A 25600-nucleotide genomic window follows, 5' to 3' on the forward strand; every position below is an offset into this window, starting at 1 on the left:
TCCGAGTCGGGCTGAATATCAGAACAAGTGCCTTGAAAAAACAGATTTATAATTCAGAAACTTTCAGCGCCTGAAACGCTGAAACCTGATTCGGTTTGAGATTTATTCCAGATTTTAAAACTTTTAGAGCCTTTTGGATCAAACTCAGGCTGGGAAACTTTGAAAAGTAAAACGTCTCTGCGGTGAGCTCTGTTCAGAAACTTCAGTTAAAACTTAAAGCTAAATTATTATTAGTCACATGAGAAACACATTCAGAGAAAACTCAAAGTAGACAGATTTTTTTAGAAATAAAAATTAAATGTCTGAAACTAATTTGTATTTGAGTTTTAGATTCATTCTTAAATAAAACATTTTAACTTCCTGAATGTTTATTTCCTTATTTTCAGCCTTTCTGAAGAAATTAAAACGTTTCTTTTCTACGCTGAATTGATCAAGTTATGCAACTTTAAATTTTCAACATAAATCTCATTAAAAACATTTGAAGCTGTTTTTGTTTTTTCTGCTATAGTTTAGTAATTTTATGCTGAAAGTTTAAATCTGAATTTTCTCGACATTTTGAACTGAATTATCAGAAAAACATTTGGATTTAAAAAGAAAAATGTTTCCTGTTTGCAAACAGCCTGATTTATTATTTCTGCTGCTTTCATAACAACAGAAATGATAACGGTTCAAACATCGTCCTGTTGAAATAATTGTAATATTTTACATGTTTATTGGCATTTTTGCAGCATCTTTGTTCATTTTGAACAGATTTATAACAATAATGGATCCATAGCTGGAATTGGATCCAGCTCAACTCAGTTACTTTCACAAGTGCAGCGTTGCAGTTTTGCCATGATGACAAACCTGATGATTTATGGGAAACTTTATTATAAATGTGCCTTTATTTCTAATAGGACAAAGAGAGGGAAAAGGAAAGACGTTTAGAGGAAACAAGTCAGCTTCCACACCTGCAGAGAGAGAGAAAAACCCAAACCAAACCCAGAAACCACAGAAATAAACAACATGCATATAAAATAATGACAATTATCACTGAAAACTAGGCGGCACCAGTTGAGTCGTGTTTAGTTGCAGAGTCTGACAAACACCTGGACCTGAAGGCGCTTCTTAAACCCAAAGTAAAATCTGTTGATTTTATTTCCTTATTTTTAACGACGTTCCTCCTTTTAGATCTTTTCTCTGTAGAGTTTCTGTTTCCAAATGAAGCGTCTTAAAGTTTGTTCCTGCCGTTAGACAGAATATTCCTGGGTTAGTTTCAGCTGCTGGTTGTTTTCCTGCCCACTGATCCCTGACTGTGGTATGTCCAGTGTTACCCCCCTCCTGCCCCTCTGCCCCCTGCCAGGCGCCCCGGCTCACCTTTCACGGCCAGCCCGGCCTGACCTGAAGTGATTCCAGATGTGGGATGTTTGTGACCCCCGCCCCCTCCGTTTGGCCCCCGGGGCCCAGCCAGCCACTCCATCAGGGCTGACAGCGTCCCCTCGGACAGCGTCTCTCCTCGCCTGAGCACATGACATGCACCCCCCCCCCCCCCCCCCCCCCGGCCCCCCTCCCTGGCAGCGGCGCCACATCTGGAGCTCATTACAGAGGAGACAGTGCGAGTGAGGGCGGGGCGGCCGTCTGCATGCATGGGAGCGGGAAGCGGAGCGCTGCCTCTCCGGTTCCTGCAGTGATCTTTGTCCCGCTGTCAGTGCCACATGATCGCGAATGCTTCATTAATGAGCGGTTTCTGGAGCGCGGTGAAATACTGCGCAGCTGTTAACAGTGTGTGGTTGGAGCAGCAACCAGAAGAATGTCCCAAGATGTGGAGTTTCCACGCAAACTGCAGTTGACTCAGAGGTTGCGCTGTTTGTGTGATTAAGTCACTATTTTCACAAACACGGGCTGCGGCCTTCAAGGTGAAACTTTTCTCCAGGAAATCTGAGCTGCTGCGGACCGTTTGGAGGTTTTGGCCGAGCGTTTGGCTCAGAAATGTCCCGGAACCATGCGGACGGACCGGGCTGCCCAGCCGGAACCAGAACCTCCCGCTCCTCAGCTGATAAAATGCACAATTATCTCTGCAGGAGTTCAAATTAAAAAATATAAATGCTTTCCTCTGATTATGAAATTTCTGACAGCGGATCTCCGTAATACTCCGTTTTTCCTTTTTGCAGGTTTTTCTGTTGGTAAAAACGATTATTTTTCTCTGACCGGGAACAAAATTGGGAACTTTGTCAGTTCCTCAAACCAACAGCGGAAAAAATTCAGTACCAGCTGGTTTTAGACCCGGAAGCGGAAATCCTGGGGAAAATATTAGTAGCATATTTCAGTAACAGAATATAGAACTTTCCAGCATTAATGAAATAATCCAATCAGAAGCTGATATTAACCACAGAGTTGCATAAACTGAAATTCCGAAAATAAATTCACTTAAAGAAAACAAACCGCTCAATTTTGAGACCGCAGGAAGTGGACTACAGCGCAGGGCATTCTGGGTAAATACGACCAAAGCTAACGTGCTAGCCTAGCGCTAGCAGCAGAAATGGCTCCTGGTCTTCAGCCAAAGACTAAACAGAAATCCTCCAACACTAAAATCTGACGCCTCCATCTTGTTTCCATCTGGTGAAGAAGGAAGTTGCTCTCAGGGTCTTCAGAGGTTTTGTGTCGTTTCCTTCAGTGGTTCTTGGTGCAGCGCCCCCACAGGCCAGGAGGGGAACAGGTTGCTCAAAGAACCTCCAGGTAAACACAGAAACAAACATGATTTTCTACGGATTGTGGGTCCTGGTACAAAACGTTCCTCGTGTCTCAGCTGTAAGTTGTTCACCATATTTTGTTAAATAAAAATTAATAAAACGTCTGTAAAGCAGGAAAGTTTCAGCCTGTCATCTGACTGAATGTTAAAAACTTTCTGCGCTGCGTCCACAGGCTTGGAATAGGCCGGTTGTGCGTGTTGTGTTGTTTTGCAGAGAATGGATGGCTTGTTTTTGGTGACAGCGTGGAGCGAGTTGTCAGACTGTTGCCATGGCGACAGGCGGACATGATGAGTCTGGGTCAAAGCTGTAAGTATTCTCAGATCCATCTGGTTCTGCGTCTCAGGGTTTCGTTCCTACTTTATGTTTTCCTGATTTGTTTTCCTCTTCTTCTGTTTCAGCTCCAGACAGCAGTGCTCTGGTTTTCAGCTGTCTGGAACAGCGCCGCCTGCTGACCAAGGTAACTCGTTACAGTCAGCAGACCCTGGTGGTTTTCTGCTTCATGAACTGTAAGAAGTTGTCATCATCAAAGGGTGCAGTAATTAATTTGACTAAAAGTTTAATTTTGCCTCCGGTGAGAGAAAATGTGTTTTCTGATTTGTTTAAAGTTGCTGATAAATCAGTAAATCATCCTTCCAGAGAGCGAGGTTTAAAGTTTCAGTCTGCCTGCTGCAGCCTTAAATTACACGTTGCCTTCTCTCATGTAGCTCAGAACATGCAGACCGACATATTTTTATTTTTGTCCTGGAAGGAAATTAAATCAAAGCCATTTCTGGTTGGGCTAAAATAGCTGCTGCTGTTTCAGCTTCTCTGAAACAACCAAAGCAGCCATTACGCCGAGCGACGGGATGCTGCGTCTAATCATCATGACTCGGGGACGTTTGACCTCCCAGCATCACGGCTGACCTCGGAAATACGCAGGAAGTCATTTCAGAGAAGGTTTCTTTGCTGAACTGATTGGAAGAAAGCAGCGAAATAACGAGCAGCTTCACTCTGAACTTTACATTTAAATGTTAAAGTTTCAAATTAACTCTCAGCGTCAGGTCAAATTAAAACTTTAAAGATTTATTGGAGAGATAAAACCTGAATCTGGTTGGTAATCATTATTATTTTCCCTGTTGCTTCCAACCCTGGAACAGGAATAATGTGATGTTTTGCTCCCCCTGCTGGACACCGTGAGAACCTGCAGCTGCGCATCACAGAACAACAACATCTGTATGGATGAGTCAACAGGAGAAAACTGAAAACCACTGGATTATTAAATTAACAAGCAGATTTACAGAGAGCTGAACTAACCTGTGAGTTTTTACAGTTTTGTTTTGGTTCAGTGATTTTTTATGTTTCCAATAAACCCTAAAAATGATGAATATTCTGTCTTGTGTAAATCTGCTGACCCAGTCAGCATTTTTAATATTTTCTTTGCTGGATCAGCAGTTTTTCTGCTTATTTTCTTCTCAGCTGTTGAATCTTTGAACTAAATAAAACCTGAAACTGAATCAGAGCCGAAAATCAGAGACGTTCAGCTAAACGCAGAAAAACGGCTTAATGAAGTTTCATATGGATTCCAGTTCAGTTCAGTTCATCGTTCATAACTGATGTCACTTTTAGTTCAAACTAAGAGATCCAATTCATTTTAAATGTAATTACATGAAGTCCAAACCAATCAAAGTCAGAACCACTGATTGGTAAAAGGATTCAGTCTGAGGAGGTTCAGCTGATCGCAGCTTGTTGCTGGTTTTACAGCAATCCCTCCTCCAGAGGAAGCATGTGGTGACAGGAAATATCTGAACGGAGAGTAGTAGGAGAAAGAAGCAGAGTACAGGAAACCTGGTTTTAAAAAATGAAAATAAAAACTCAGCTGCTGCTACATTTAGATCAGTAACAGGAGCCGCCATCTCTTTCTGAATCTCACCCAAACCTCTGAATGGACACCCGTTTCTACCAATCAATCAATCAATCAATCAATCAATCAATCAATCAATCAATCAATCAATCAATCAATCAAATGTTATTTGTATAGCACATTTCAGCAGCAGGCATTTCAAAGAGCTTTACATCATAACAAACACAGAAACACAAAGCAACATAGAATCAATAATCAAAAACATTAAGTCAGGTTCCATCAATAAATTTGTAATTGATCACGTTTCAAATAAACAGGTGGGTTTTTAGTGGAGTTTCATCCATAAAGGTTTACCTGTTACACTCCTACTGTGTTATATGGAACAACATTCCTGCTGCTATTTTTATTCCCATTCACGCTCACACAGTTTAAAACCATGTAAACAGCATTTTAATGGGCTTCTGGCACCAGGCTCCGTACCTCTTTCACAGAATTTTGCTCTTGCCTTTCACCAGGCTTTTTCCTTCCACTTAACTTTCCATGAACATATTTGGACTCCTGTGTGAACAGCTAAGTTCTTAAAGGCTTTTTGTTGCTCCTGCTGCTTGTGGAGGAAATCGGCATCAATCTGATAAGTTTGAATTATTGCTGTTAACGTTTGTAATCTGCAGCCATGTTGACATTAATTTAATTAAATTCACACTTTAAGAAACGAATGAAGAGTCTCTCAGGTCGTCTGCTGATCTGATCCTGGTTCTTCCTAAAGGTTTGAAACTCCTGAAGGTGGAAAAAAGTCTCGGCTGGTTGAGTGCAGAGCAGCGACGTCCAGACTTAAATCCAAGCTGCAGATGTTTCCAGATGTTTCCAGGTGATCCAGGTGAGTCGATCAGGTGTGTTTTTTGTTTTTTAAGGAATCTTGAGCAGAAACTGTTTCCTGTTTGGTCGGCTGAAGCTGCCGCGATGTGGCGAAGGTGTGAGACGACCAGAGAGACGCCGCACAGCTGGAGACCATCATGCAGAGAAACGGGACACTGCATGGTAGAGCTGTGTGTGTGTGTGTGTGTGTGTGTGTGTGTGTGTGTTGAATGAGAAAGGAGCATTCAGTCTGAGCCTTTTGATCAAAGTCAAAACTTGAGGCTAACAAGAGCGTTTCTTTTCCTCCTTTGAAGGCGTTTTGAGTTTTCTCTAATAGTCCCGGGTGTGTGTGTGTGTGTGGGGGGGGGTGTAGGTGAGTGTGTGTCTTTGTGCCCTGAAATGAATCTCATTGTCACATCTTGTGCCAGAGCAAATTCTCCGTCCAAAATGAGCAATTTGGAGCTGCGCCTGCTGTGGAAAATCTGCCTTCAATTTTCCCCCCGCTGGTGGCTGAGTGCACTCTGTCCCATTTACACACACACACACACACCCACACACACACACACAGGAGATCCTGCTCCGTGTGGACCCCACAGTTTATTTTTTCCCCCAATTATCCATTTAGTGTAAGTGTTGGGCGGCGGAGGAAATGTTTGTATTGTCTTTATTTAGCGATGCTGGTTAAGCTAATACCTGATTAGTGAGTCAGAGCTGGAAGCAGCTGCTCCACTTGTTTTTCCAGTCCCACTCCGTGTTTTTCTGCGGCGGTGACACCTGGATGTGATTCTGCTGCTCCATGTTCAGATTTACATCCCCACTGTTTGGTTATGATGGATGGCAGAGAGCAGGAACAAACCAGATCTGACCTTTGACCCTTAATGGCTGCTTTGCTGCAACATCAGCCACAGATTTTTGATGGTTTTAAAGAGTTTTGTTTGAATGTTTTTGGTTTCTGATGTTCAAACCAGCAGACATGCTGACACTTTCCTTCACTGCAAAAACACAACATCTTACCAAATAATTTTAGTTTAGTTTCATTTTAAGTTACAAGGTGAGAAAAATGTCTTGTTAGGCTCACAGATTATTTCACTTGTAACTATACTCTCTCTTTTTGTTTTTTAGTCTTATTTAAAGTGTCATAAAATATTTGGACTACATTTTAGAGGAAAATTATTTGGTTAGATTTTGTGTTTTTGCAGTAATTTGACATTAAGAACTAAACTGCTTCTTAGTTCTTATTATGGTTCCAGGTTTATTATCTCCAGTTTTTAAAGCTGCAGTTTGTAACTTTTTCTAAAATGTTTTTTTTCCATGTTTATAAAATTTGTCACCATGTTGAGAAGGTTTTGTTTGAGACAGATAATCTGTGAACAGGCTGCTGAAGAAATGCACCAAAAACAACTAATCAGAGCCAGGAGGCGGGGCTTAACGCTGTCAATCAACCTCATTTATGCGCTGCTAAATGTGGAGAAGAAACAACTTACTGTTACAGAAAAAACGTTTAAACATTGTCATTGGTGGCTAAGCTAACTAGCATTACCATTCAACATAGCAGAGACCAAGACAAGATGTGAGCATGAGGATGATTGACAGCACTAAGACCCGGCTCCTGGCTCCGATTGGTGAACGCAGAGGAGCCGGATTTTTTCAGATTATTTATCTTATATGATAATATCATTGCATGGTGAGAATTTTAACATATAAATAAGAAATATATTTTTTGTAAAATTTCTGCAGCTTTAACATCATTTTTGTTCTTGTTGGTTTGTGGAAGCCTGTCTGCACTGCAAAAACACTAAATCTTACCAAGTTTTCTTCGATTTCAGATGTAAATGTCTCATTCATCTGGAAATAGGACAAAACTAACTTAAATGTAACTTTTCAGCAACATATGGGAGCTTGTTTTTAGTCAAGAGTTACTTAATATTAATGAAATATATCATAGTTTCACTGGCAGATGAAACTTATAACCAGACATTTTTGCCAACTTATAACCGAAACAATCTGCCAGCAAAACTATAATATATTTAACCAGTGTTAAGGAATTATTGATTAAAACAAGCTGCTGTTTGTCATATTTCCAGTTTAATTAGATATTACCCCAGAAAATAGAGAAAACTTGGTAAGATTTTGTGTTTTTTGCAGTGAAGTTTATTTTCTAACCACACAGAGAAAGCAAACTTTAAAAATGTTAAAATCAAAAGTTTCCTTGAACCAAACAGAATGAGTGAAGTGTTTCAGGCCGAGCGTAATTTATGGAAATCAAACATGATAACTTTATCCTTAATTATCCAAACCTAGAGACGTTTTAAAAATAATCCCTAAGGTCTCAAACGTTGAGCCTTTTTTTTTTTTAAATATGAATTATTACATAGTTGAAACTCCAGAAATGTCTTGGCATAAATCTTCTGCATAATTTTGTCTCTTTAATGAGCTGAAGTTCCACCAAATCAAAGTTTCTGCCCGACTTTGCTTTTCAACAACAGAAACTTCCCAGGTAAATTTAACTCCTCATCTGATGAAAGTTTCTTCATTTCTGTGAAAAATCATCTGAAAAAGCAGAACTTCAGTTTCAGTTTGATGTTTCTTCAACGGAGCCGGTTCTGTCTGGACCAGATGCTGAAAAAAAAATCATTGTTAGAGTTTTTACAGTGAAAATATGACAAAAGTAAGTTAACTGGGGAAAAGGTGGAGTTACCCAAGAACATCATCATCACATGGACCAAATCTAAAATTAACTGGAAACTTTGGTATTTTAAGAGCAAAATGAAGATAATTTATATCCAAAACGTGATGAAAAAACAACAACAAGCAAAAGAACAATTTATTTCTAAACAAAACATAGAAATACAAAACCTGCAGCTGTGTGTCTGAGTTTGGTAAATATTTGGTGGGTATTTTACTCAAGAGTAGCAATACTTCATGATAAAATCAGCTAAAGTACGTAACAGTAAAAACAAAAGTACATATTTTCCAAGAAGTTGCTCAAGTAAACATAACTAGTTTCTACTAAATTCTGGTTTTTCAGTGTTTTTATCATATTTGACCTGAAGGCCTAAAATCTGGAGGTTTTACATGTAAACTCTGTAAATAGCTTCAAACAAAGAGAATAAAATGTGTCTCTAATGTCCTGATGTTTCAGTGAGTGAGCCGCTGCAGCTCATCCTACAGCCGGTTCTGTTCTGCTCCCCCAAGTTTCCAGGACTGAAACCAAACTGGAACATGAAGGTTTTATCTGATTCAAACCAGCAACAAAACGGCCTGATGATGGACTTATCATCAAACATCTGGATCCTCGTGTCTCTTCATGAGACGCCGGAATAAAAATCCGTCCTGGTCTTAATTTTCCCCTCTGCGCTCGTTATTCGTGTTGCATTGCGGATCATCTTCTTTCTCCAGAGAACGGTTGGTTTTTCTCCTGCGTGTGTCGGGCCGGCCGGCCTGCAGACGTCTGAACTCTTCAGTGACAGCAGGAATGAACGTGGGGCCAGGAGGCCGACGAGGGGAAACCAGAATGAAACGAAACAATTAGCATGAGGCTAACTTCACATTTAGCTCCATCATTTAAAGCAAGAAAATTTACCGATTTATATTTACCCTTGATGCAAATTAAAGTGATTCTGTTGTACTTATTTCTGGTTTTGAAGGTAATTATGGGATTTCTCTTTTTTAAAACTGCAGAAACTGAAAAAGTTTTTCATATATTTGTCCAAACTGTCACCATGGTAACATGGTAACATGGTTTATGAGACAGATGATCTGTGAAAAGATCAACCTCCTCCCTGAGTTACTGCTGCTGTCTGACAAAATGCACCAAAAACAACCAATCAGAGCCAGGGGGCGGGGCTTAGCACAGTCAGTCAACCTCATGTACTCGCTGCTAAATGTGCTAATGGCAGAGAAATGACTTAAAGTTACAGGAAAACTGTTTATCCACCGGTTAAATGATGATAAAGTTAACTATGCTAACTAGCTAACACTAGTTAGCATAGTTAACTGTGCATAATTAAGTCCCTCCCACCTACAGAGAATGACTGTTAACTTACTGCAGGTGGAAGTTAACAATTATTTAACTATGCTAACTAGCTATTACATTTAGCTCGTTAGCATACTAACTCTGCTGGCATAGTTAGTGGCTATGCTAACTAGCCTTAGCATTCATGACAGGCTGTGCTAGCTGTAGCCAAGCAGGAGAGTGCAAGACGGATGAGTAGCGTCACATGGAATGTGATTAACAGTGCTAAGTCCCGCCTCCTGCCTTTGATTGGCTGATTGGTTGTTTCTGATTAGCACTGGGAGGAAACTTTCTTCTTCTGTTTTTTTCACAGATTATCTGCCTCAGAGCTTCAACAAATATATAAAACAATATTTCTTAAGGTCACATGGCTGCTAACAGTGCTAATGCTAACGGTCGCCACTTTGACAGAATGAGAGTTGAATATTAATTTCCGCTCTGTGTGTTTTTTCACTCTCCAGTCGTTTTGATGCTTTCCTGTTTCCTGATCCCAGCCTACCTGTTTAACCAAAGCCACAGGAAACCATCTGAAACACAAACTGTTTCTAAAATGCGTCAGCCAAGAGATTTAGAAAGCAGGTAAATGCGACAGCAGACTGAACGACCCAAAAAGTCCGATCTCCTCCACTTCCACTAAATCATATCCGATAGTTTTCAAAGTGTCGTGTTTATGCAACTTTTCCGTCATTGATGTGAGACATGCATCATAATTCAGCAGCAGAAAAAGCGAGACAGTAAATCTGGACGTAAACAATGTCTGAAAATGGTAATAATGAAGAGAAGAAATCAGTCTGAGTCAGTGAACGCATCACATCCCAACCCCAAACTTAAAGCTCATTAAACACAGAGGAGTTAAGAGGAGGCTTCATGGATGCAGAGCAGAGAGAAGCAAGAAGTTCAACGCGACTCTTCCTTTCATCATGGCGGACAATAGAAGATCTTTGGCAAACAAAATGGATGAACTTCAAACCCACCCAGAGTTTTGACGTTACTATGGATACAGGATCAGATCCCCTACTCCAACATCTCTAACAATAAAATCAGACAGATTTAAAGAGGAGCGGCAAAAGCAAAGGAGGTGGATCAGCAGCTAGCTAACTGATGCATCACCATCCACGACTCTTTGAAGAAACTTGGATGGTTTGAGCTGTGACATTTCATTTCAGCCGGTTCTGGAGTGACTTCCTCAGACCCAGATGGTTCTGGACAATCTAGGAAATCCTGAAGGCTTTGAACTTCTCACCTTGAAGTTCTGATCCGGTATCCTGAACGTTTTAGCTCTTTCCTTGGTTCAGTTCTCCTGAATGAAATGAAGGTTCATTAACAGAACTTCTGCAGAACTTTGACCTCCTTAGGAAGAAGTTGGACCATTTTGCCGGAGCAGAGATATCCAAGGATGTTTTTCTCCTGATGGTCCAGTCGACCCGGTTCTACTGGAACCAGAACTCCATCATCTGCTCCACCTCCAGCTGCTGTGGTTCTGAGTCAAACCAACCTGTTCCCCTCCTGGCCTGTGGGGGCGCTGCACCAAGAACCACTGAAGGAAACGACACAAAAACCTCTGAAGACACTGAGAGCAACTTCCTGTTTCACCAGATGGAAACAAGATGGAGGCGTCAGATTTTTCTCTTTAGTCTTTGGCTGAAGACCAGGAGCCATTTCTGCTGCTAGCGCTAGGCTAGCATGTTAGCTTTGGTTGTATTTACCCAGAATGCCCTGTGCTGTAGTCCACTTCTTGCTTTTGGAGCGGTCTCGGGTCCGCTTGGCGTTCACATTCAAACTTAACCAAGGGTCAGAGGTCATAGGTCGATTAGCGTTCAGACCTCACCAACCGAACTGGACGTTCTGGACAAATGGACTGGAGTTGGATTAAAGCGGACTGAACACAGCAGGTGTGAATGAAGACTTATCTTCAATATTATCAAATGTTGAAACTGATGGTTGAGATGCAGAAACCTCCCAGTTTCATAGGAACATTTTCTGTATTTGTTTTTAATCAAAGTCTTGCAAACGACTTGCAGCAGAGACACCCAGTTAGTGTTGTGCCAGGACAGGTGAGAGCTATCATGGCTATGCATGGTAGCACTTCCCTCTGCAGCTGTTGTCTTCTCCTCCAAACAGGTTTGTTGTGAAACCCCTCAGTCTGTTGGTCTTCCATGCAGGCAGCTTCCTGAGCTGCAGCTTCCTCTGCGTCTCTCCTCTGGATCCAGCTACACTTCACTCTGATCTGGGTTCAGTAATCAGACAGGAATCTGCTGAAGCTGTTGGTGATGAAACGTTGTAGCTGCGCTGATGTCAGAAGAAGCAGAGAAAGTTGGAGGATATAAAAGGCCTGAGAAGGAAGCAGTGAGCAGCTTCCTGAAAGCAGACGCCACAGCTTGCTGAGGTGTGACTCCAGAGCGGTTTCTCTGCAGGCGCTGCGTTGTCCTTCAGCTCTGCAGCCGTTCGGGCTCCTGGGGAACGGGCTGGCCCTCTGGATCTTCTGCTTCCACCTGCGGCCCTGGAAGAGCAGCACAGTTCTGCTCTTCAACCAGGCCATGTCCGACTTCCTGCTGAGCGCGGCGCTGCCGCTCAGGGCCAACTGCTACTTCTCCGGGCTGCGCTGGAGCTTCGGCCCGGCGCTCTGCAACGCCTGCCTCTTCGTACTGGTCATGAACCGCAGCGGCAGCACCTTCTTCCTCACGTCCATCGCCGTGGACAGGTACATGCACGTGGTGCGCCCCCACCGCCCCGTCAGCTCGCTGAGCGTGACCAAGGCGCGCTGGGCGTCTGGCTGCTCGCCATCGCGGCGGACGCGCCCATCTTCGTCCTGCAGCAGGCCAACTGCAGCCACTGCGAGAGCTTCAAAACAGACGTGGGCGCAGCACAGCCTGGCACGAGTTCGTCTTCCTGGCCTCCTTCTTCGTGCCGCTGCTCATCATCCTCTACTGCACCGTGCACATGGTGCTGGTGCTGCGGCGGCGCCAGCTGGCCCACAACGCCAGGATCAGGAAGGTTCTGTACTTCGTCTCGGTGGTGATGGTCTGGATCTGGTCCAAACGGCCGCCGGATCCTCCAGGACGCAGGTGCAGACTTCTGTTGGAACCAGAAATGTTTTGAGACAAAATGCACTTTTAGGAGTATTTTTACCCTATGGAAGACCATTAGGGCCACTGAATCAATTTTGAAAAAAATTCTGATTATTTTCAAAATCAGAATTTTGAAAAGAAAAAAAAGAAAAAGGTCATATTTGAGTTTAAGGTCAAAATTCTGAAAAAAGTAAAAGTTCTGAGGAAAAAAATCATGATTCTGAGAAAAAAGCAAAAAATTCAGAGGGAAAAATGAGTCAATATTCTGAAATAAATTAACTTCTGAGATTAAAGTCAAGAATATTATTTTTTTCTGTGGCTTTAATCTGATTCTAGTTTTTACTTTTACTTGAGTGACGTTTTATGAAGATTGCTCCTCTTCAGTAACATTTCTGTAAAAGTTCTGGAGTAACTTCACTGAATAAAGAACAAACTTGTTTTAACCAGAGATTCACTCACACCTGCAGGTTTTATTGAAATTTTATCAGTTTTATATTGAAAAAAAATCCTTTGGATATATTTTTCCTGTTTTTGTTATTTTATTTTATTTACATGGATTATTTTCCTTTTAGTTCTCTAAAATGCTAAAATTTCCACATAACTTTATTCCATAATCTGACATCATTATTTAGTGATTTTGTGAATATTAGTTTTTGATAAAAGGAATAGTGTTGACTTTATTCACAGATGAAACTTGTTGTAGTTTGTGATCTTTTATTATGTATTTTGTTTTTTAGCTAATGAAGCTAAATTTGAGTATTAAAGATTATTATTGTTATTATTATAAAATAAAACAATGCAGAGGAAAAGAATGAATTTTTTCTAAATATTTTTGGAAATGTCCTCAAATCATTCAGAGCCAAAGTTTATTCACTTCAGGATCAATTAGTTGATCAAATCCACTAAATTTGATCAACTATTTATCTGTTGGGATCAACTAGTTTGTCAAATTAACTAAATTCAGCTTTTTGTGTATTTCCAAGAGAAATATGTTTTTCTAGTGTAAGTTGTAATCACCATATTTAATCAAATAATTTTAGTGAATTCTTTCATGATTAATATTCAGATGAATTAAACTTTACAAACTGCAGCAGATCTAAAGAGTGTTTCTAGTTTTATTTTAGTAATTTACCAATAATAACATCCTTTCACAGGAAATGCTCCATCTATTCAGGGAGTTTTTTAAGCATCACTTTCATTTCTGTTTCACAAGTTTGATATTTTTAAGTCTAATTATCTCACCTGAACCAGAAATAATCCTCCTGAGTTTGAGGGGCTGATTTGTTTTTTCCTGTGAAAGATGAACTCTGGTTTATCTGATGCACAGAAATTATGTTGCAATATTTACACAGAAGTTGTTTTGGGTTCCTGAAGAAGTCCGGATGGGTGGGCGCGTTCAGAACCAGAACCAGAACCAGCCTTTCAAATGGAAACTTTCTGTTTTTGGTTCTGAGTGACGCTTCAACAGGAAAACCAAGTTTAGAAGATGTGATTCATGAAATACAGTAGAAGCTAAAAGGAAGTAAATAATGACTCAGCAGGCCTGTTCAGTTCAGTTCGGTTCAGTTCCCTTTGGTTCGGTTCGGTTCAGGTCAGTTTGGTTCAGGTCAGTTTGGTTCAGTTCAGTTCGGTTCGGTTCCCTTTGGTTCGGTTCAGTTCAGTTCGGTTCGGTTCCCTTTGGTTCGGTTCGGTTCAGTTCAGTTTGGTTCGGTTCAGTTCGGTTCGGTTCAGTTCAGTTCAGTTCGGTTCGGTTCCCTTTGGTTCGGTTCAGTTCAGTTCGGTTCGGTTCCCTTTGGTTCGGTTCGGTTCAGTTTGGTTTGGTTTGGTTTGGTTCAGTTCAGTTCAGTTCAGTTCAGTTCATTTCGGTTCAGTTCAGTTCAGTTCATTTCGGTTCAGTTCCGTTCGGTTCAGTGATCTTCAGCTGTTGGAGCCAAACTTCATCAGTAAAGTCCATTCCCTACAGAGAAAAATCTGCATTAATATCCGAACCGGTTCAATAAGTAAAACCGGGCCGATATTAAGGCGATTTATGATTAGCTGTAATTGTGTGGAAATTAAAAATGTTCTCCTCCAGCCACTGTGGCTGGTAGAGAAACCCCACCAGTACAAGCAAATTATATAAAATACATTTTATATTCTTAACTCTATGAAAACTGATTTACTGACAATAAGTATACAGACTAATTTAACTTAGTTAGTTAAATTAATTAATTAATCCATACTTTAAGTTGGATACCTTAACAGAGGTGAAGTGCAATAAGTTCACTTTAAGTAATTACTAACAGCAAACTTTAACTACACAACCCAAACATTGTTGAACATTTCCACATTTTGGCTACAACTCCTCCAGATAGTATTTACTGAAGATATGTTTAGTCATTTTTTAAACAGTATCAATATCTGTTTTCTAATTCTTCCGTTTGTTTTCCCTTACTTATTACGTTTTCTATTGAAATTCAGTGTTTTTCAGTCTGCCTGCTAGCTGAGTGTTAGCTTAGCTTCCTCCTCCCTGCATGAAACGCTCTTTCTTCATGAATATTTCCTCTCCTTCAGCAGCAGGAGCAGCAGCAGGAGGAAGAGTTCAGGTTAACTGCTGCAGCAGGAGCAGCAGCAGGAGGAAGAGTTCAGGTTAACTGCTGCAGCAGCAGCAGCAGCAGCTGCAGCAGGAGCAACAGCAGGAGCAGCAGCAGGAGTTAACCTGAACTCTTCCTCAATCTGTCCCTGGTCACGTCTCTCTCATCATCCTCCTCTGACCATAATGAATCCCGCAAACACCAACTTCCCCTCCATCTCAGCTCCAGCGGGTAAAGTTTGTGTGATAATTAACATATCGGTTAGCTTGACATATTTTTCTGAATGGGCTTATGCGCTTTTTAGCTTTAGTTGTCTAGTTTTTCTGACCCGCGTTGTCTCGTATTTTTCTCGGAGTCCAGTTAGCTGAAATGGCGCCATGACCTCAGAGAGGAGGGGCGGGCCAAGGAGGACCGAGGGATTTCATTGGATAAGCCCAATGTCCGTCAATAAAATCAACCAATGGGCTGTCGCGGTTGATAAAAATTATATTTAATATAATTTTTTGAGTTAAATTATGACAGACGAGGGCCGCCAGACATAGACAGTAAATACATCAGTCTGTAATGCCAGGTGTTAGCTCCAGCATTTCCCCCACTTGAACACAGGGGGACCTGCTGTGTACAAACGGAGGAAGAGGAGAGAGCCGGCTGCTGTTTGGGAATGCTAACCCGGAAGGAGTCGCTGCTAAACGCTCCGGTTTCTAACTCCAGCTGCTAACGGTTAGCATCTGGGTCAAAACATTTTCTCCGACATATCAGAATGGTTTGTTACAAAGACTTAAAGATGTTTTATTAAGTGCTTGTTACTTATGTTCGCTCGCTCTAATTGTGTCGCTCTAGCTAATGGTGTTAGTTAGCTCCTGCTAATGGAAAAATTACCTCTTGCTAATGATGCTAACTTCTAGCTTATGGTGTTAGCGCTTGCTAATAGTATTATCTCTAACTAATGGTAGAAATAGTAATGCATCCATAATTCCTATTGTTAAAGGGGCAGCATCGTATAAAATAGACTTTTTTAAAATCTTTCCATCATGTTATAATGTTATTCCGTCATCATAAACAAACCTGCAGTGTTGCTTTGACTCTTTCATGTTTGAGGAATCCTTTAATCTCCATGGCAACCATTCAACTATGCAATGGACCTAGCCCCGCCTTGGAGGTGCAGCTCCTCCCCCACTCAACTCCTTCAGACTAGCCAGCAGCAATTAGCAAACGCCTGCTGAGCTCATTATAGGAGCTGCTGCTCAGAGCAGCGCTGGTAGAAACGTTAAAGGGTTAATAGAGGAGCCATGTTGGGATGACTTCCTGGAGGCGGAGCTTCAGAAACCGCAGGAATTTTTAAAGAGACAGAGGCCCAATTTCAAGGAGACAAAGGAGAGAATAAAGTTTCTAAGTCATATTTAATATTGATAACATTTTTATAATTGCTGAAGGTAACAGTTACTTTATTATGCTGTAAAATGGCACAATGTGCTGGAAAACACAGGAAGGTGCACCTTGGGTTCGCAGACCAGAGTGGGAAGGAGAATTTATTCATTTATTCATTATGTTTGCTAAAGCAAATCTGTTAGCTAAAGCTAATCTGTTAGCTAAAGCTAACGTGTTTCCTCCTCTGTGTGGGTGCAGGGTGCCGCCGGGAGGCAGGCTGCACATCTCATGCGTGTAAATCTGCTCTGCCCCGTGTTGCACTGTGGAGGGAAATGATGAAGAGGAGGATGAGGAGGGGGGTTTCCCTTCATGTGAAGCAGCCAATCAGCTGGAAGCGGAGCAGTGGCGGTGGATTGTGAGCAGCAGCAGCAGCAGCATCCCTCTGCCTCCAGACGGACGTGATGCTCAGGGACAGAGCCGGACTCCTGGATCCGGACCGGGACGGCGGATCGGGTCGGGCCGCTGCAGACGGGACTGGAGCCGGACTGGACTCCCAGCAGGAAGTGAGGTGAGATGTTTGAGCTGAAGCTGCTTCAGGGACAGACATGTTCTATAAATATCTCTGCCGACTGTCTGTTAGAGCTGATAGAGCTGATGATGAGGAGGCAGCACAACGTCGCTCCTCTTCCTCTTCTTCCTGTCTGGACGCTGCTTCCTGTTCACTATTGACGTATTGCAGTGGGAGCTGTGGTTCCCAGTTGGCCCTGTTTACTCAGGTTTAGGCTTCCCGTTTGTTGTATTTGTGTTTGTTTGCGTTATTCCGTGTTTTCTGGACTGAACTTTGTGTTCGCTGCAGGTTCTCTGACTCACCATGCTCTCTGTCGTCACTTCCTCTCCTCCTGCTTTCTGCTTTTATTGCTCCGGGTTGATTCTCTGGTTCTGGATTTAAGTTGAAGTTTTTTTATTTTTCCTTCCTGGAATCGTCGCGATTTGTTTTAATTTATTTAATTTTTGAACCAGAGTTGAATCTGTCCTCCTCTCTGTTGCTTGAATATTTCTGTGAACTATCTCAGGACGTTAGGAAAATGGAAACGGATCATTTTGATGATATTTATGTGCCGTCTGATTGGTCAGTGACTCCTCTGTGCGCTGAGGAACCAGAGTGAATGTTTGTATCAGCAGCTGGCCACTGAGCATGCTCAGTAGCATCCATTCAGACAGACATGAGGTCTTCACTCTGTTTGAGACCCGTTTTATTTTTGGGCTTTTCATTCCAGTTTTTGGGGGATTTATGGTGCAAACATTTGTGTTTAACATCAAAATGCAAAAACAGTTTGAATTGTCTACTACAGTAGTTCAAACTACTGTAATAGTTTTAATTAGTAGTCTTAACTTAATTGCTTGCGCCCTGTTTCCATGGCGATGTCTATTGTTTTCTTTTTCTGAGTGTCCGGGTGAAGCTCAACACATTTACTTTCACTAGTGGAGCGTTACAGCATTTTAAATGATGCTCCACCTGATATAAACATAAACAGCTTTATTAGAAATTGCTTGTATTGTAATTTTAAATGTAACAGAGACTGAAAAGAAATCAGAAAGAACAGGAGAAATGTCTGAAAGAGAAGAGAAAGAATCACAGAGAGAAAACCAGCCGACACCGTAGAAATCTGCTGCTGCACCTGCAGAAAGAGAAAAACCAAACCAGACGTTTATCCTGGTGGTTCCTGCTGGGTTTAGCGTACAGCCTGTCCTGTCAGGGTTACTTTAACCTCTAAGGTTTATTTAGACTCAGCGTGTTGATGATTACAGAGGAAAACCTGAAGATGGTTAAACAGATTCTTGTTGAATTGTCTCCTTGTAGCAGCGTTCTGGGATATTTCACTGACTTTATCCTGTAAATCATTTATTTACAGTTTATTATGAAGTCAGTTTAATTGTGCAGTGATGATGGAAGAAAAGTGAGAGATTGTAGCAAGAGAGTGAAAACATTTGGAGCCGAGTTTTGTGCCGTCTGCCCAGATGTCCTTAAATTTGGTGACAGAAGACATTCGGTATCGGGAAGCTGCAGTCGGTGCGTCGTCTGGCCATAAAGACCCGCGTTCCTCCTGCAGGAAGTGAAAGGTCAGATCAGCTCATATGGAAGAGCTGCAGCTCCGGTCTAGAACCAACGAAGCCCTGACCTTTGACCCCACCAACACCAGTAAGCCTAATGCATGAAATCCGACCTCTGCTCTCTACCTGATGTTTGTTCCGCCCTGAATCAATCGGATGTTTTTCAGTAACTTTCCTCCCAGACGAAGCGTTTGTTTCTGTCAGGACGTTGAATCAACACTGCCACAGTCTTTAAAGCTGTTATTGTTTCTCATATATTTTTCTTTTAATGTTTTCACTGAAAACGGCTAAAAATCGTCCATGTGTTCAACCTTTGACCTCTTGCTCAGTTCTTATTACCCAGAAAAGCAGAAAGAGCGAAGCTAACCCCGCTAAGCGCTCAGATCCAGTTTGGACGTAGCGGTTTTCCTTTAAATAACTCCATTTATGTCACTGTATTTGTTCCCTTCCTGTCTGAAGAACGCGTCTGGCTGCAGATTCATGTAATCTGAGCCTAAACTTCACTCTGAGTTATTGATTATTTGGGAAGAGTGCTCTTTAGTAACGTGAGCCCTGGAGGGGGGGTCGTCATAACGCTTATTAATAATGCATGCTTGGTCCTGCTGGGATGCCGGAGTGGAAACACATGCAGCTCGGTAATAAAGGCCACATGCTCCCACTGAACCGAACGGAGCTGCAGAAAACTGCAGATGCATTTTAAAGATGGAGACTTTTACAGTGAAGTCATCAGGGCTCAGGTTTCTGAAGGTTGATGTTTCCTGGATGAGAAACAAACGGCTCTTCAAACTCCTTACAGCAAAAACAGGCAGAGTGTTTAACATGAAAGAGCAGAGTTTTATTAACTTAAACTACGATAAAGATAAATTTATCTGACTGTTTAAAAGAGTCTCATTAAGTTACACAGTCAAAAATTAAAGCAAAGATTTGGTTACTTCACCTTTCTTAAGAGGACAAAATGGGTTCATTCTGCAAAGTTTTATTTTCAACATCCAATGTTTAGCTCCAAGCTAATTAGCAGCTAGCAAACTATCTAATTTATTTAAGCAAGCTAAATATTTAGTTAGCAACCTCAGTATTCACTTACCAAGTTAAATAGTTAGCAAGCTAATCATCTAGTTTATAAACTAAATATTTACATCCAGACTAAATGTTTAGTTAGCAAGCTAAATAGTTATAAAGCTAAATATTTAGCTTAGAAATCAAATATTTACCTCCAAGCTAAGTAGTTAGTTAGAAAGTTAAATTGTTAGAAAGGCAAATGTTTACTTAGCAGGTGAAATAGTCATCAAGCTAAACATTTAGTTCAGAAACTAAACATAAATGTTAAAGCAAGTCTTCCAGTTCTGAAGCAGCAGCCCAGATCATCACTCTGCCACCTCCATGTCTGACTGGTGCTGGGATCTTCAGGATCCGTTTCCATTTCTGAACATGTTCATTTTTCTAAAGACAAGTTATTTTATCCCCAATATAATGTCGTATTAGAAAAACCTTTCTATGAGTGAAACTAACAGAAAAGTAACATTAATATTCATTCAGAAGGTGAAAAATTGAACCACTGTATGTTCATAAAATGTAAATATTAAATATATATGTAGGTTTTTAGTACAAGTAATTTAATAACATTTTGTGACTGTAATGTAGAAACAAAAATAAAGAAAATGTAACAAATAATAGAAAAAATGGACTTGAGCTGCTTTGGCAGGAACAAAAAGCATCTTCTGCGTCTTTAAATATAACAATTATCAATTATTTTCTTGTATTGTGTTTATTTGAAAATAAGTAAAAATAATTTTAAATCAAGTGAAAATAATGGCTGTTAAAGTGTTTAGAGCATTAAAATAAAGGAAAGTTGTAATAAAGAACGACTGACTGATTTCATTCAGAGTAAAGAATCGGTTCAGAAGAATCTGTTCGCTCGTTATCATCTGGTTTGGATCAGGACAATTCGTTGCTTCTTAAATCCTTTGGCCTACTTCGTGTTGTTAGTCCTTCACCACCGGTTATTATCAGCTGATTTCCATTTTCACACAGGTTGGTTTGGCCTCAGTAATTTAAAATGAGATCATATTCGTTGGATATTAAACTTTTTGTTGTCATGTTTTCTTTGAAAAGGCGTTTCGTGCCTCAGATGGAGCAGAGGCAGAAAGTGTCAGCAGGATAATTACAGGGTGTAACTCTCACTGCGGCTCCTCCTTTCTGGGCTTTCCTCAGGCAGAGGAGTGAAATAACAACTGCATCCCACCATGCGCTGGGAAACCAGCAGGATATAAAGTTTTCACAGCTGATTTTAAACCCTGAGCAAACTGAACCGTCCCTGTGAGAGCATCAGCCGTCTGGAGCAGGAGGAAAACCTGGTCTGAATAAATCTGACGGAGGATCTGGGCTTCCAGCCGCAGCAGGGAGGGATGGTCATTAAGTTCATACAGGTGGTTTATTACTGAGCCGTAAAGAACAGAACGGAGCATCCAGGAGGAATCAATTCTGATGTCTAATTTATTCACAGAGAGTCCAACAACAGGATGATAAAATATCAAACCACTAAAATACATTAAACCTTTAACAGGAGGAGCAGTTCTGCTGCTGCTGGAGAACATGCTGGGTTGTTCCTGTCTGAGCAACCGCTGCAGACGGCCCAGAGTCCGCAGACGGTCCGCAGACGGCCCAGAGTCCGCAGACGGTCTGCAGACGGTCCACAGACGGTCCGCAGACGGTCCGCAGACGGCCCAGAGTCCGCAGACGGTCCGCAGACGGCCCAGAGTCCGCAGACGGTCCGCAGACGGCCCAGAGTCCGCAGACGGTCTGCAGACGGTCCGCAGACGGTCCGCAGACGGCCCAGAGTCCGCAGACGGTCCGCAGACGGCCCAGAGTCCGCAGACGGCCCAGAGTCCGCAGACGGTCCGCAGACGGTCCGCAGACGGCCCAGAGTTCGCAGACGGCCCAGAGTCCACAGACAGTCTGCAGACGGCCTGTAGATGGCCCAGAGTCTGCAGACGGCCCAGAGTCCGCAGACGGTCAGCAGACGGCCAAGTAAGCATTTAGCTTGGAAACTAAATTGTTTATTACAAACAAAATATGAAGCTAGTTTTGATTGTCCACTTCCGCTTATCTTCAGCTGAATTTTCACATTAGCTTAATACTTAGCTGTGTAAATGTTAATTTGAAGCTAAATATTTAGTTTCTAAACTCCAATGCAGAAAATTTGACTTGTTTATGTTCATGATGGTAGGAGAGCCAATCAAGAAGCTCATGCATTGGCACATTTTTACATGTAAGGTACAATAATAGTTCTAAGGTAACCATGGCTTGATGTCAGGTCCTGACTGATCAGACCTGCAGGCCGGCTGCGGCCCACGCCCCTCCTGTTTGGCCTCCCCTCATTATCTGAGGAATGTGGAGCTGGTGTTTGAGCGGCTCCAGCAGATTCCTGATGTTGGACCAGGAGGCAGCGGGAATGTTGACGAACGGAGCGAACGCGCCGTCTTGAACCAGGAATGTTCTGGATCAGAACCGACTGATCGAAGCTGCTTCTCCTTGTTTTGTGTTTTTACTTGATTTCCTCTGAACGTCTCCTGTTATCCCAGCTGGGCTTGTCTGCCCTTATCGTTCAGCTGCTTAACTGCTGCAGTTTGTTTGCTGTCCTGGCTAATGAGGGAACTTTCTCTGGGCTTTACGCAGAGCGCCATGTTGAACTTCAGCTCCACGACGAACCAGGTTTCACTTGGGAGGAAACAGTTACTCCAAGTCTGGGGTGCCCAAAGTGTGGCCCGGGGGCCATCGGCGGCCCTTTGAACAAGTTTGTGTGGCTCCAGAATGCTACAAACTCGTCCTCAATTTGATCATTGTTTAGCAGAATTTTAATAACAAATTTAATTCTTCTTAAATTCTTAGACACAAAGTATTTTACTTTTAATAACCATGATTTAATGTTGCAGTAAGTAGAGCTGTAAACATTCAGTCACTTCCTAACAAAGCAAACCAAAAATAAAATACTGGATGACATTAATTATTCTGTGGTTCTTGTTTCATTGCTGGGAATAGACTAAAAGATTTTCTAGACCAAATTAACTCAAAAGTAATTACATAAAAAGTTAGGAAATGGTTCTTATCAAGACAAAAAAAAGCCGTTTTTTTTATCTTTCCGTCATGTTATAATTTTATTCTCTAATTCAGGTTTGGGTTGATTTTAAATCCAGTGACTGCAGAAAAACTGGCTGAGTCATAAATGAGATGATTTTATTGTTTTTACTTTGTTCGTTTTGCCTGCTGGAGCTCCAGCCCAGTTCCTCAGGTGAACTGGGCTGGACTGGAGCTCTGATGTGGGGAGCCACACCTTCCTGTTTGTGGAAGAACAGAGGAGGTTCTGATCCGGTTCTGACCCGGTTCTGACCCAGTTCTGATCCAGTCAGAGCAGAAACAATCGAGTCTGTTTATGATTCTCCTGCACGACTGCCAGCCAAAGATTAGAGACATTCCAGCTGGTACCTGCTCAGACAGGTACACACACCTGGGGGGAGGCGGGGGGCTCCACCCTGCATTCAGGATGAACCTCAGGCAAACAGTCCGACTGTCTGAGTCTGAGTGGAAAGACGTTACGGTGGTTTGTGCACATGTTGACTCACACACACACCCACACACACACACACACACACACACACACACACACACACCCAGTGAGGCGCTGAAACAGACCGCTCTCTGTACCTTTTGCTCCCCGGAGCCGCTCACCTCCTCTCCTCGCCGCTGCTCTGCCACGTCGGCGGGAAACTCCTCCCTGCGTCCCGCTTCTGCTCCGGGACCAGACCGGACCGGACCGGGTCAGGAGTCTAAACCAGCCCCAGGGTTCAGGTGTTTACTTGAGGAGACATGAGTGGATTCCTCTACAGGGGCCGGTAAGCTGCTGACTCTGGATCTGTGGGGATGGAGGTATTTCTGCGCAGTGGACGGGTCCGAACGGGTCTCTGCGGCTGTCCTGCAGTTAGAACTGCCGCTAACGGCTTTAGCTCTGCACACTTTCTGCCTCTTCAGCTCAGAGGCTCAGACGGCCACAGCTGATCCTGTCAGGAAATCAAATGGATTCAACTCTGAGCTGCTAAAAATGAGCTCAGGTTTTATCTCACAGCTGAGATAAACCAAGACAGAACCACAGTAATGATGTTATTATTAAAGAAATAACATTTACATAATGATAATAAATGTTATCGTGTTACATTTATTATTATTTACATGCACTGTGCCTTTAAAGTAGTGGAGTCCAAACTTTTTGCCAAAAGTGGCCAAATTAAACAGGAAACAAAAATTATTAAATTAAAAATACAAAAATTTGTTTTTCTGTGATTTTTGTTGTTTGTTTTACCTGCTAAAAAACAAACATTTATCAAATCTGTACATTATTACAGATCAAAAACATAAACTGCTTCAGACTGTTAATGCTAAAGCGCTATATAAACTGTATTTAGCATAAGCTAATGCTAAAGCTAAAGACTAACATGGTATTTAGTGGAAGCTAATGCTAAATTGCTGATTTTAACCCGGCGTCATGAGGGGGATGTGTGTGTTTAACACACTCTGGATGTGTGTTCATGTCAGTGTTTTGTTCTTTTCATTAGTTGTTCAGCTGAATAATAAATTATTTCAGTTCCACTTATGAAGATGCTGCATCAAAACAGACTGAAGGTAGTTTTTATTCGGTTCATATGAACTGTGCTGATTTCTGTATGAAGTCCAGTTAAAGTAATCCAGAACCGCTGCTGAGGTTCTGAAGCGGTGCCTGCAGTCTCCTCTGGATCCAGCCGGTAATAAGCGGTTTGGAGAAACTCCTCTGACTGTTTACTGCGTCTTCATTGGTGAGAGACGGCGGTGTGACCTGAGGCATGCGCTGACTCAGGAGCCGCAGCAGCCTGACGGGTCAGCGCGGCCCGCCCTGCTGCAGCGCCCTGCTGCAGCGCCTCTGGAGGATTTCTGCTCCGCTCCAGGAGCATCTGGATGATCTGCGTTAGGAGACCGGGTTCTGGGACGGTTTGGCTGACCCTGTCTCTGGTTTCAGGCACGGCGCTGCAGAGAAACCGGCCCGGCCCAGGAGCCTCGGACCCATGATGGGTAAGAACTTCCTGAAAGTTTTCCCTCCTTGCTGCTACGCCTGTCGCAAAAAGCAATAAATCAATTATTCGCATCATAAACTAGAACAGCCACTTCCTGGTTTACATGATTGATCATTCTTTGCTTTTTTCTCTAACAAAATCTGGGTGGTAAAAGTTTCAGTCTGGTGTTTTTCTCTCTAAACAGTTTTTAAGGATAGTTTTGTTTACAGAGACTTCATAATTCATTTTATTTGTTTCTCTTGCTTTATTTATTTATTTTGGATCTTTAAAATGTTTTCCAGTTCCAGTGTTAAATGTTCATCAGAATTTAAAGTTTGTTGATCTTTGAGAATCTGTTCTTGCACTATTATCCCTTTACCATCAAACTACTGGAAATTTGTTTCCAAACAACAATATTATTGTTTATTTCAATAAGTTCTGGGATGATTCTGGGATGGCTCCTCATGACGGAGCGACTCGCTGCTGCAGCATCAAAACCGGATTTCAGTTTGGCTCTGGAAACTCTTTTCTTTATTTAAAGCAAAACATTATCATATTTTAGGTGTTCAGATCTAAAATAATGTTATTATTTATTAAGGATTTGTGAAGTTATATTTAAAGTAACTAACCTAACAGTTTCTTTTTCCGGTTTGTAAAGATGTTACAAACAAGAATCAGGTGCACAGACTGCTCTGATCGGCATGGCTCATAATTATACATACGGAGTCAAATATGGAGGTGAATTTGGTGCAGCTGCTGGTTTTCGGTCGACCAGCAAACAGAACAACGGGAAGGTCCAAGAAACTCAGCAGTTTATTATATAAGTTTGTAAATATTTCAGATTTTCCTCAAACTTCAAACCAAGTCATCATGTTCTTAACAGAAAATGCCAGATATTAAAATCCGCTTTCTCCAATAAAATAAAGAATCTTCCTGAAATCTCAGGAGATTTCATCATGAACC

General features: G+C 41.9%; 1 protein-coding gene, 2 long non-coding RNA genes and 1 pseudogene across 8 annotated transcripts in view; 3 read left to right on the forward strand and 1 right to left on the reverse strand.

Annotated features, from left to right (window-relative positions):
* The first annotated feature begins 2686 nt into the window (after positions 1 to 2686).
* On the forward strand, positions 2687 to 10205 carry LOC114141431 (uncharacterized). The gene is made up of 6 exons (XR_003594827.1): positions 2687 to 3035; positions 3128 to 3259; positions 3866 to 4024; positions 5336 to 5446; positions 5522 to 5607; positions 8567 to 10205. It is a non-coding gene; the product is annotated as an uncharacterized LOC114141431 (long non-coding RNA).
* LOC114141435 (uncharacterized) lies at positions 7757 to 10942 on the reverse strand. The gene is made up of 2 exons (XR_003594831.1): positions 10683 to 10942; positions 7757 to 8882 (listed from the first exon to the last, which is right to left on the reverse strand). It is a non-coding gene; the product is annotated as an uncharacterized LOC114141435 (long non-coding RNA).
* Positions 10943 to 11505: 563 nt separating this feature from the next.
* On the forward strand, positions 11506 to 12646 carry LOC114141341 (hydroxycarboxylic acid receptor 2-like; annotated as a pseudogene).
* A 2553-nt stretch (positions 12647 to 15199) lies between these two features.
* Positions 15200 to 25600, forward strand: part of pde4dip (phosphodiesterase 4D interacting protein) — a 78714-nt gene continuing 68313 nt past the window's right edge. For 2 of the 6 annotated variants that reach the window (XM_028011814.1, XM_028011815.1), the window contains exons 1-3: positions 15200 to 15311; positions 16707 to 17016; positions 24604 to 24656. In XM_028011814.1, the coding sequence (XP_027867615.1) occupies positions 16910 to 17016; positions 24604 to 24656 (160 nt within the window). In that variant the 5' untranslated portion in view covers positions 15200 to 15311; positions 16707 to 16909. Of the gene's footprint in view, positions 15312 to 16706; positions 17017 to 21175; positions 21588 to 21658; positions 23450 to 24603; positions 24657 to 25600 lie in introns of those variants that run through there. The other 4 variants (XM_028011812.1, XM_028011813.1, XM_028011817.1 and 1 more) reach the window with 3 other exon arrangements.

The sequence above is a fragment of the Xiphophorus couchianus genome, unplaced genomic scaffold (genome assembly GCF_001444195.1).
Source record: "Xiphophorus couchianus unplaced genomic scaffold, X_couchianus-1.0 Scaffold1000102, whole genome shotgun sequence".
Classification (NCBI taxonomy): Eukaryota; Metazoa; Chordata; class Actinopteri; order Cyprinodontiformes; family Poeciliidae; genus Xiphophorus; species Xiphophorus couchianus.